The sequence below is a fragment of the Monodon monoceros genome, unplaced genomic scaffold, assembly GCF_005190385.1.
Source record: "Monodon monoceros isolate NGI ecotype Baffin Bay Population unplaced genomic scaffold, NGI_Narwhal_1 Super_Scaffold_20, whole genome shotgun sequence".
Classification (NCBI taxonomy): Eukaryota; Metazoa; Chordata; class Mammalia; order Artiodactyla; family Monodontidae; genus Monodon; species Monodon monoceros.
This window is the reverse complement of record NW_021703777.1, coordinates 114,807,104-114,819,188: the sequence shown is the minus strand read 5'-3', so window position 1 is coordinate 114,819,188 and position 12,085 is coordinate 114,807,104. Positions and strand designations below refer to the sequence as shown.

At 33.6% G+C, this 12,085-nt stretch overlaps 1 protein-coding gene across 1 annotated transcript in view; it reads left to right on the top strand.

Annotated features, from left to right (window-relative positions):
• PRSS12 (serine protease 12) overlaps positions 1–12,085 on the top strand; it is a 64,675-nt gene that overhangs the window by 30,890 nt on the left and 21,700 nt on the right. Inside the window, exons 6-8 of the mRNA XM_029235493.1 lie at positions 1,288–1,429; positions 4,695–4,891; positions 9,045–9,186. Of these exons, the coding sequence (XP_029091326.1) occupies positions 1,288–1,429; positions 4,695–4,891; positions 9,045–9,186 (481 nt within the window). The remainder of the gene's footprint in view (positions 1–1,287; positions 1,430–4,694; positions 4,892–9,044; positions 9,187–12,085) is intronic.

Below are 12,085 nucleotides of genomic sequence, written 5' to 3'. Positions count from 1 at the left end.
AGCATGCTTGTCAAGATATGTCTTGTGTTGCAAGAAGGACATTTCTGAGTGCAAATGAGTGTATGTGTATGTACTTACATGTTTGGGGGGAAGAAGAGGGAAATGGAGAGGCAAGAGAGGCTGGGTCATCACAAATCTGTTGTTTCTATAGTAAAAAGAGCTTGAAGAAAAAAATTGGGGGCTTTAATCTTTCTTTAAAGAAATCAAATGAAACACTTCTTAGGGACTGTGAAATGCTGAAGTTCTACTTTTTTATTTACATAGTTCTATACACACTGTTGTTTTTATTAGAATAACACATTTATACACAATAGAAATATAAAATTTACACCAGATTATAAGCCAGAGCACTTCATTCTCTTGAACCTCCATTTTTTCCTCTTTCAAATGAGGATAGTCTTGTAATGTTCCTGAGATGCTCAGATGAGATAATAGTTGTAACAGTGCCTTGCAGACGGTGAAGTTTTACATTTGTAAGTGATTCTGTTGCTAGGAGACCTTCATTTACTTTAAAAGATCCCAGAAAGTCATGAGAAGTATGACTTTTACCCAAGATTATTTATGTTTCATTTGGTAGGGGGGGTGTTTGGATTATTTTGGATGGAAATAGCTTTTTAATATACTTTTTTGGGAATAAATGTATTGTATTGTGTATCTGCATAGAAGCTTTTTATGGAATTCTCTGGGAATTAATTATTCATTGAATTCACAAGATTCAAATTCAGGTTTGTATTATTGATAAAAGAACAAAGGGAAAACATGAACCCCAGTTTTGTAACTTATGAATGCCTAAGGAATAATAAATGCCTTGATATGATAGATCACTCTTTAACCAGAATAGCTTTTTCTGTCTCCATATTGCAATATTTTTTCATTCACAGTTAAAGTTTTGAACTATTTCCAAGTTACTATTTTTTTTAACTTTTAAATTTAAATGACTAATACTGCTCATACTTAAGGAGATTGAAGCCATAGGAAATTTCCCAAATATGATTTAATCTGGAAAAATCTAAATAACTACTTTGGAGTTATATCAGAATATGTTTTTCTACTTAGAAACAGGAGTACAAATAAAAAGGAAAGACTATTTTGTTAGGACAGATATGTGTTATGACTTTTACTCCAGAAACAATCCAGTGACCTCAGGTCATTGAGCACAGTTCTAATGGAAGTTTAATGAAAGGCCTAGAGAGAGATCTGAGTAGGGTGATATTTCTCGTGCAATTAAAATGTTGTTCTACCTTTTTTGATAATTATTTGATTAGTCTCTATGTCTCCTTGTCACAGATGGGGTCATCAGACTTGCAGGTGGTAAAGGCAACCATGAGGGTCGCCTGGAGGTGTATTACAGGGGACAGTGGGGCACTGTCTGTGATGACGGCTGGACTGAGCTGAATACATATGTGGTTTGCCGACAGCTGGGATTTAAGTAAGATCCATTGACAGGAGGCAGCTAAATGCCAAGTTATATTTTTAAGAGTCTCATTTTGTAATCCTTATTTGTAATTTCTATAATACTAAAAATATATGTTCACAATCATTATCTACCTATCTATTCTACCTACCTTCCTACCTACCTTATCTACCTTCTCTATATGGAAATTCAACAACAAAAAAACCAAAAACATTTTCTTTGATGATGAATAACCATATCTTGCTGTTTATCTCATTTGCCTTGCCTGCCACCACCCCTCTTCTTTTTGTTATAAATTTATTTATTTATTTGGCTGCATTGGGTCTTCCTTGCTGCACGTGGGCTTTTCTCTAGTTGCAGCAAACGGGGGCTACTCTTTGTTGTGGGGCGCGGGCTTCTCACTGCTGTGGCTTCTCTTGTTGCAGAGCACAGGCTCTAGGCACACGGGCTTCAGTAGTTGTGGCACGCGGGCTCAGCAGTTGTGGCTCGCGGGCTTAGTTGCTCCACGGCATGTGGGATCTTCCCGGACCAGGACTTAAACCCGTGTCCCCTGTACTGGCAGGTGGATTCTTAACCACTGCGCCACCAGGGAAGTCCCACCCCTCTTCTTGAATAATGGAGCCATGGATGACTTTTAGGTCTCATTGTGTCTTTTCAAGTAAGACTGTATGCTTTGAATGCTCAGTTTTATTCTGATGCTTCACTACTATTGGATGTTGTTAGTACTGACATCACTGTATCTAAAATTGCAGAGAAGTCCAGTGTCAAATGCTTTGGTATTACATTATTTCCTTTCTCAGAATGTGATGATAATTATCACTTTTATTTGAGAAAAACAGCTTTCTTGTCATGAGATGACCTTTAGAACTCACCCTTGACCTCACTCTCTTAAAAACTGAGTATCACACTTTGGGCGATACATTTCATGTCACACACATAATGCATTCCAGAGTAAAGACTTAAGTTGGTTGAAGTAACTGCAAATGATGCCTTTGAGCTAATATCTGAATGAAACCCATGAATGCCCATTCTTTCTTGTTTTCCATATTTCTGTGTCATGCTTGAAGTAATTGTCTCATGCTTGAAAAAATGAGCAAAATTATTTCATTTCAGCTTGAGATAGAGCTAATTGAAAATATTTATTAAACCTTAAAAATATGCTTTCATTCAAGCTAGGTATGACCATGTTTAAACGTATATTTTTAAGTTTGTAAAAGTAATATAAAATTTTAGAGAAAGTTTGGAAAATAAAGAAAATAAAAATCTACCCCTTAAAAAAAAATACCCCTCATTTTTCCATTCTTACACCATCATTATTATAACTTGTGTGTATAACTTTATAACAGCTCTAGTAGTAAATATGTAATTTTCCTATTCATGTTTTTTACTTTTATATTATTACAGTCATAATTTTTAATAACATAATAACTATTGAATGTTCATACTATAATTTACTTAATATTTAGATTAGTTTAATTTTTCCTGTTATAAATAATGACATCATGAAGATATAGATGCATGTTATTGACTAATATTTTGAATTTTCATGGGCAGTGCAGTTATTATTATATAATTGTCAGGTCAAGGGGTATGACATGCCAGCCAAATAAATATTGTTGTTTAATTAATAAGAATTACTCAAAAATATCATTTCATCTGAGCAAATCTCTGTTAGTCTGAGAACTGTATCCTGTCGTCACAAACTTAGAAAGATTCAAAAATACTATTATTTACTATTTTCATATTTTCCTTATTAATTAAAACAATTGAGTGACTGATTTTTTTTTCCATATTTTATTTATTTTGTTTCACAAATACATTCAGTTTTTCTTGCATATACAGAGTATCAGAACTTAATGATTTTAAAAATGTTCTCAATATTTGTTAAAAGTTCTAAATGTGTTAGAAGGTAGAATAAGCATGTGCTACATTTACATTTTAGTTTATGGAGGAGTTTCTGAAAGAAAATACTCTTTTGGAATGAGAAAGGGTGAACTCTGGGTTTCTTCATACAAATGAAATCCTAAAGTAAAGTGACCTCCTGCTGTCTGTTATATAGTTGATATGCACAGATGGTAATCACATTGATGCATTTTGTGGAAACATGGTATAAGTTGAAAGTGATAGCAATATGGGATTAGGGATAATTACTTTTCTATCTAAGACTTGATTAGTCAGCACAATAGAAGTCTTAGAATGACTCATTCAAAGTTGCATTGTTTTAATTTATTGAAATGTTTATCTTGTTAAATAAATTTAATAAATAAGTGCATGGTAAAACAATTAGGAAAATTCATGGGGAAACAATTAGGAAAATTCATCTTTCAAACATAAAGATCTCTTCATATTCTTAGTACAGAAATAATAAAAACATTCAGTGGTGGAAGTGACTGACATAAAATTTATGAGTAAAAGTTTAATTATATAGACCGAGAACTGAAAGACACTTCAAATATCTTTTAGCCCAGGAATTTCTGGAGATTTGTTTGTATTCTACAGAACAAAAGAAAACAAAATTGAGGGGAGGATGAATGAAGGTAGAGACTGACTTAGTTACCAATTTTTAATTTTGCAGATCTTTCCTATTTCTATTAATACATTTAGGATTTTTTGTAGTGTAGTGTTACAAATAAAGTCAATTGAAACACAAATATATTTATAAAAATCTTAAAAGTCAGATTTATGTAACCTTATGAAAAGCTAAGAACATTGTCATTAATCTGATTTTGATGGGCTGAAATCCAAGTTTCATCATGGTTTGGAAATGGTGCTTGAGAAATCACTGAACTAATACACACTTTTTTATTTTGGAAGAGAGGATACCAAAGAGGCCTAGAGAAGCTAATGAAATCAAATGAGCTTTGATGGCTCTTCAGAGGCTGATATAAGACACACATTCTTACTTTCTGGTCCACTGTGTTATTTCCATGGTCAGGAATTTGAGGTTTATCTCTGTCTGCATTCTCTGTGGTTGGTGGGTTAAATTGTAGACAAAACACAAGAATGGTTGGGAAAAAAGGATTAATTATCCACTAGTTAAGCAAACATTGTTGGTTAACTAGTGGATTAGTTAACCAACATTGTTAAGATGATCAAAATATGTGATGGAGATTTAGCAGATTTTTTACTGCTCTGAGAACTGAGTTCTCAAGATAGGAGAAAGAACAAATACTTACCCTCTGAAGTCATGCCACTTAATTAGGTTGTTTGTTTTATGTTTTATGGTTCCTTGAAACAAGAGACAAAAGTTCTATGCACAGTGTTTATTTTATTGCCACAGATATGGCAAACAAGCCTCTGCAAACCACTTTGAAGAAAGCACAGGGCCCATATGGTTGGATGATGTCAACTGCTCAGGAAAGGAAACCAGTTTCCTTCAGTGTTCTCGGAGACCCTGGGAAAGGCATGACTGCAGCCATCGGGAAGATGTTGCTGTCTCCTGCTACCCTGGCAGGGATGGACACAGACTGTCTCTGGGTGAGGTCCTGCCACAGCTCTTGAGTATCCGTATTTCAGTAGCCACTACACCTCTATCCACTGGTCTGGAATGTGAAGCATTTCTCATCTTTGTCTATTTTTCTTTTTTTTGTCTGTTTCCCCAAATGCTCTAATTTTTAGTAATTTGCATTCAGAGAAAAATAGTCTTTTGAGTCTTTCCACCAATGTTATAAATTTCTACTCCTAATTTTTCTTTACCTGTAAGCCTAAATTTCTCATGTATCTGAAAGATGGGTTAAAGAAGTCACGATGTCCATTCCACAACTGATTAGTCACCTATTCTGCTTCCCATTTACCTTGAATTCTAATGAACTATTTGAAAAAGGATTAAAAATAAATCAGAACAAAACAATAGGTCTCTTTCCCACCCTCCATGATTCATTTCTTCTTTAGTCCTGAGGCCTTGTCAATCATTGGTTACCAACCAGCGTTTGCTCTGTCCTAACCTAGATCTTTCAAGTTTCTCACTGGGCTCATAGGTGGATTCATTGGAGTAAATAGTCCGCCCATCTTTCTAAGATACCCTGTTACTAAAAATCCATTAGTGTCCTTTATTACTCCCTAGTTCCAAATTTCTTCAGACTTACGGCCGGATAAAAGGTACCTAGCTCATCTAACAGTCTTAAATATTTGTAGATGAAGGTCCTTTTGTGAGCAGAGAGCAAATAACTATATATTCTTGACAGACTTAACATCCAACAAGGAGAGCAGAGTAAATATGAATGAAAAATATAGAGGGACATACTTAAAAGACATGCCAGGACTCTACCATAGCTCTATTTGTATCTATACATGTATTTTTTGGTGCATAGATGTTAAAATAACCACAGGTGGTTCTTAAGTTTCACCTCAGGCTTGAATCAGCCCTTTTTGTATCCTCCTGTTTTGAGACTGTGAAGATGGAATCTTCACATTATAAAATAATGGAACGTGTTGAATCCCACAGTATTAACTGTTTTGTGTACTTAAGTTTGTCAAGGTATGTGGTTGATTCCTCATTGTACTCTATCCTGTGAGATCATAGTGACTCACTGCACTAATCTAGCATTACACCAGGTAGAAATACAGCCTTTTACCCCATCCCTTATGGGTCATATTTTCAATTTTGTTTCTTTTTGTTTGTTCTCTTCCCTTGCTCCTTTCTTCTTATAAAGGATTTATGATCCTCCCAGGATTATGTGATCAATCATTGCATGTGGTTGGGGGAGATAGAGCCTATTTGCTAGAACTGGACCCTCTTAGCCCCAGAGAGCGGGTATTTGGATCATGGAGTGATATGTTCAGGCACATTCCATCAGTGTTCCAGGTGATGAAACACATACAGTTAGGACATCTAATCCTTTCAGTTCCCCTAAAAATCTTTAATTTTCCAAGGGTGATAATTATTAATAAAATATGGGATCATTATTATGAATTCTTTGGTCCTAATTTTGGTAATATATCTATTAACCATTCATTTGTTCAAAGGATATTATATCTGAGCCAAATTATCCTTTTGGAATAGAATCAGATTACCATTTATTCATCCAAAGAGATCATTACTTTCCCACTTATCAAAAAGGACTGCATAACAAAAAGAGGAGATCATGGAATAGTGGTATAAACAACAGCATTTTAAAAACAATTGAGATTTTTTACTTCCTTGGCACTGTGATAAGAGCTGTTAGACTATTACAGTTTTCAACTATTTGAAGGGTAACTTGTGGACCTTAACTTTAAATGTGAATGAAACTTTTCTCAAAATTAGTAGTAGTTCAATAGACACTTTCTAATTTTGGGTGTGTGGTAGATGGAATGCTCAAAAGCAATATTCTAGGTCAGTAAAAGTAATTTTAGTAAGAATGCAGTTAATGCCTATGTGAATTGGGGGAAATTTGTGGGATGGTCAATGTGTAGATTTCTCATTTTAATACTGCTTTAATTCTAAAGTTTAGAGTATTAAATCTTAGCAGAGATTTCTTTCACAGTGAGAGTGTCTCTTACTCAAATAAAGTTTAACTTTTAATTTAATTTATGCTAGATTTTATCTTTTTTCTAGGAAAAATATTATTTTCTTAAGATAATGTATTAAATCAGTGTTACAGGAAAATTGAAATAAAGAAAACTACTGTGATCAGAGTTTGAGGTATATAATTAAAGATGCTGTATACCCACAGGACTGTTTAGTTTTCCCAAGCATTTTATATTTATTTAAGATTTTAGAAATAAAACATGTATATTATTATTGCCATAACAGATAGAACTTAAGCAGTAGGGTGGTATTGATAGAATGGCTTCTGTCATTCAGTTTCCCTTCAGGCATTGAAAATCCAATGATTTTATAAAATGGATGGCTAAAATTAGGTTAAGAATACCGTATTATTATTTTTACAAAGTATGCAACTTAGGCTTTAAAAACACTTTATCATTTTTATTTTTATGGTATGTGAAAAGCTGCCCATAAAACAACTAGGGTGGAATGTGGAGGTCTAATTCCATGTACATATGATTTCTTAATTTTGCACCAAAGATCTAAAAAATGTAAAAACTGAAAAATTTAAGAATTTCATCTGTTTAAATTTTTTCATTGAGGATCACTTTTTGGCCTTGCTCCTCTTGCAGAGAATCCCCAAATTTCAGATACAATAATAAGAAATGTTAAGTTTCAAATACACTGTGTTTTGTGACACAACTAAAACACCAAGATTTTCAGCTAATGTAAGCAGTGCATCGAGTAGGCACTCCACAAACATTTGTTGATTTTGACTTTGCTATGTTGATTCTACTGTGATGCCTGTTCCACGAAGTATGATCAGGGACAGAAATTAGAGAGCCAGCAACTCTGGGGGCAACAAAGAAGAATCAGAGGAATCAAAGTAGGATGTGTCCATCTTGCCAACAGTATTTTCCTTCAGTTAACAAATGTTGTCTAGTGATTACATATGTTGGTTTAAACACATATATAATGATACTCTGTTCATTAGCTGCTTACTTCACCTCCTTGGCTCTGCTAATTTCACTGTGTTTGATGGTATTCCCTAAATCCTTATCAGTCAATCTTAAGGGCTCCGAAGCTGGAGACACTTCTAGTAACTAGGTAATCTAAAGCATGTATATTACTGTAATCAAGTATCACATACTGGGTGGCTTAGACAACAGATATTTATTGTCTCACACTTCTGGAATCTAGAAGTCCAAAGCTGAGGTTGTCCACAGAGGTTGGTTCCTTCTGAGGGCCGGGAGGGAAAGATCTGTTCAAGACCTCTCTCCTTGGCTTACAGGTGGCCATTTTCTCCTATGTCTCTTCACTCTGTCTTCCTTCTGTATATTTCTGTGCACAAATTGGGTTAGAGCTGCCTCTAATGACTTCACAATTCGACCCCTGGCAGTATGCAAGCCATAGTGAGGACTTTTGATTAAACAAAACCATATTTATTGGTGTTGATAGAGATGTGTGAAAGACTCTATAAACCACTTTATTTGCATAATTTAGATAAATCCCAATTTGCTAGAGGTCAGTTTCTCAACTTTTACATCTTAATAATTTTTATGATTTAAGCCCTTCCTTTGGAATCCATAGTAAATAGGAGGGCTGAGATAGAAATTGTCCTTGTGCTTGCCTTTTTTTTTTTTTCTCTTCCATCATTCAAGTTACTCATGCATGCAAAGGTATATCTGAAAATCCTGCCTAAAAATCCTAGCTTTGGAGTATAAATTTCTAGGTGTGTTCATGGATAAGTGAGTAGTAGATGTAGAACAAAAGCAACTCCAAGTTAATGTCTTTTACTAACTGGAAGTTAGTGGTAATAAAATAATCCACTTTTTTACAGTGATATATATTCATTTATTCAAGAAACAGCTATTACGTGTACTCTATACACTGTAATGCCGGGCACCGCTCCAAGTGCTGGGAATACAAAGTTAGACAGGATCAGCGCTCTGACTTCAAGGCTACAGAAGATATTGCAAAAGTAGATACAGTTTTTTTTTTTTAATTGGTATCTCTCCTCTTTCTCTCTCTCCCTCTCTCTCTCTCATTGCCCAGCTGATTTTTAGCTCCTTTTACAAACAAATAGTACTTTATAAAGTCTCTCATGCTTTAGTATCAGTTTGCTTGTTTTGGCTTTTCTAATACTTTTGAATCATGACTTAGGTTTTCCAATCAGACTGATGGATGGAGAAAATAAGAAAGAAGGACGAGTGGAGGTTTTTATCAATGGCCAGTGGGGAACAATTTGTGACGATGGGTGGACTGATAAGGATGCAACTGTGATCTGTCGACAGCTTGGCTACAAGTAAGGAAAACCTAACTCTATTTGGGATGTTCATCTGATGAAAATTTCTGATTTTTTATCCTTGTTCTTGCCTAAAATTAACTTCTGTGATTCAATTGAAAATACTGGCAGCATGCTTATTTGAGTCAGAATTATAAAGAAATACAAAGTAGAGTCTCTTTAAATTTTTCTATTCTCACAAGAAATATACATTATGTTACTTAAGAAATGTAGCTTTTATCTAGTAACAAATAGTCTAATAACTCTTGACTATTCATTCTACTGCTTCTGTCAGCCAAAGGTGTTAACCTTTTCTCTGTGATTTATGTCGTAACACAGTAGCCTTATAAGGGATTCTACTGTTACTGAAATTACAGTTGGTTCTTGTTATTTGCAGTAGTTACATTCTTTAAAGTCACTGTGAACATCGAGTTAGAAAATACTGAGCCATTGCTTCTAGAGCTGAGGCTGAACCAAGCCATGTTCTGCCTTCTTGTTTTAGCTCTTGTGCTTGCAAACAATTGCCCTTTTTGCAGTCTCCTAGTGCTTTTTTTTTTTTTCCATTTCTGTACCTTTTTGTTGATGATTTCCCTGTTTAAAATGGTCCCCAAGAATTTTGCTGAAGTGCTGTCTAACATTCTTGAATGAAGGAATGCTGTGATATGCCTTACGGAGAAAATAAGTGTGTTAAATGGGCTTCATTCAGGCATGAGTTATAGCACGAAAAATGTGGCACTAAATGAGGTGAGAAAGGACACTTATTTCCAGTTTGAGAGCTGAACTAGAAAGGCAGTTTATCTCCTTGTGAGACCTCAGCTGGGCAACTCAAATTTTTTGAGACTTTACGCATGTCTGCAAATGACTGTGAAAGGGCTGATTGATTTTGGAGTTGCAAATATATGGAACATGTTACAGTTTAGAGGGTCATGAAATTTAAGCTAATATACATAATTTGCCTCGCTTATATTGTATTACTAATAGTGGTTTGGATTTTAAAATATATCCTTAATTACACATCTATGTGTATCTTAAATATTGATAAATTTAACTGGTTATTCCTATGCAGAATACATTTTTATTTTAAAAATTATTTCTATTTTGATAAAAGTTCAAATGTTTTTTTTTTTTTTCCCTAAAGTTTTAAGTCAGAGTTTGTTTTTGGTTACTCAGATACTACTTCAATTTACGGTTCAGTTTTGGACCTAGTTGCAATTCCAGTTGTCCTATGGTCAGTGCGTCCATTATTTGTAATATAGATTTTCAGTATTCAAAATTGGTATGTGACATATTTTCAGCTTTCAAAATATGGGGTAATAGAGGAAGGGAGGAAGCATCTACATTAGATGCCTAGATGAATTCAGTCAACAATTTAAGTTTCCTTTGCTCACTACATTTCTAACATTTTGTTCTCCATTTGAAAAAAAAATGTATATATATATATATATATATATACACACATATATACATTATTGTTCTTACATTACATGCCCAGTGAATTTCCTTACCTAAAATCAGCCATTAAAGTATATACTGCTTGAGACTGGTTTTTTGGCTTACTTTTATTTTTTTGGTAGAGGTGATCCAAGAAACCTAGCATTACCTTTGGAAATATGAAGGAAAATATGAAAGAAAAGGTCAAATTTGATCCTTGAATTGTGTGTCTAAAGTCATGTTTAAGGAAAAAAATTTTGTAAGAATATTCATCAATGCATTTTCACTTTGATTTCTTTCTAAATTTTTCATTGCTTTTTACTTATCATTTAGCCCATTTTACATTCAACTCAAATGGTGAATTTAGGTAAGAACAATCTAGATTAAGTGAACAAAGTTTGTAGCAATTTTCAATACTATTTCTGTAACAATTATCAAGAAAAGCATTAAAGGAAGATCATACTTCATACTTGTTTTTAAAATAAAGCCTCTTAACACATAATCCAGTAATTTAATGTAACTATGACAAATTGGATAGACATCTAGTGCACAAGCTACAATTTGCCATCAAATAGTATTTAAAAGAAAATCATTTCGATATTTGATCAATCTAAATACACTTGAACGTTTTATAATTTTCCACCAAGGGGAGATGGAATTTCATATAAGAACATATATATAATTGTAAATAGGTATGTGATTAGAACAGGTTTTTTTTCCCCCATGTTACTTCGAATTAATAAAAGTCTTTAATAAAGCAATTTATTTGTAGAAATCAATCCAGAAAACTTTGAAACTATCAAAAGGCTTGAGTTTTATTAATAAGAATTCCAGAGAACTGTCCCCCAGCCAGCTATATCACACCTGAGGATTAGTCCTTAGAAACACTGAGAATCAAAATAGCATTAGAAAGCTTTTTCATAATGGGAGAAACAGAAATGAAGTAATAAAAACCAGGAACATGAATGGTAACTAACATAGATATGCTTAGAGTGAACAGAAAGTAAAAGGCACTCTTTAATGATGTATTACATAATGTCTGACAAAGTCTAGCATATGAACACATTGTTTTTAGAGGGTTGAGAGAGAATGTGTTGCTATCAGTTAGCCTCGTTAAGAAAGACTAAATAGCCATGATGGAAATTCCATTCTATCTGAACTTTGTGTGAATCCATTAGCATATATTTCAATATGACATTGTTTTTGAACTGTGTATTTATTAGAGTAGTATCCCTTAAAAGAATTTAAAAAATGATGTACCCCTATTGTCTTAGTAGAGACCTAAAGTTAAGTATATCTAATTTTTATCTTACATTTAAATAGCTGCAAAGGATTTAATTTCTGGCATATTTGTATATGACATTTAAAAATAGAACAGTTACTTCACTCTTAATTATATCCAATAAAATATAAATATAGTGCTTTGATACTCTGTCATTCATTAAAAAAATACATGAGCAAGCTCTTTTTTCACCTTCACAAATTTTAC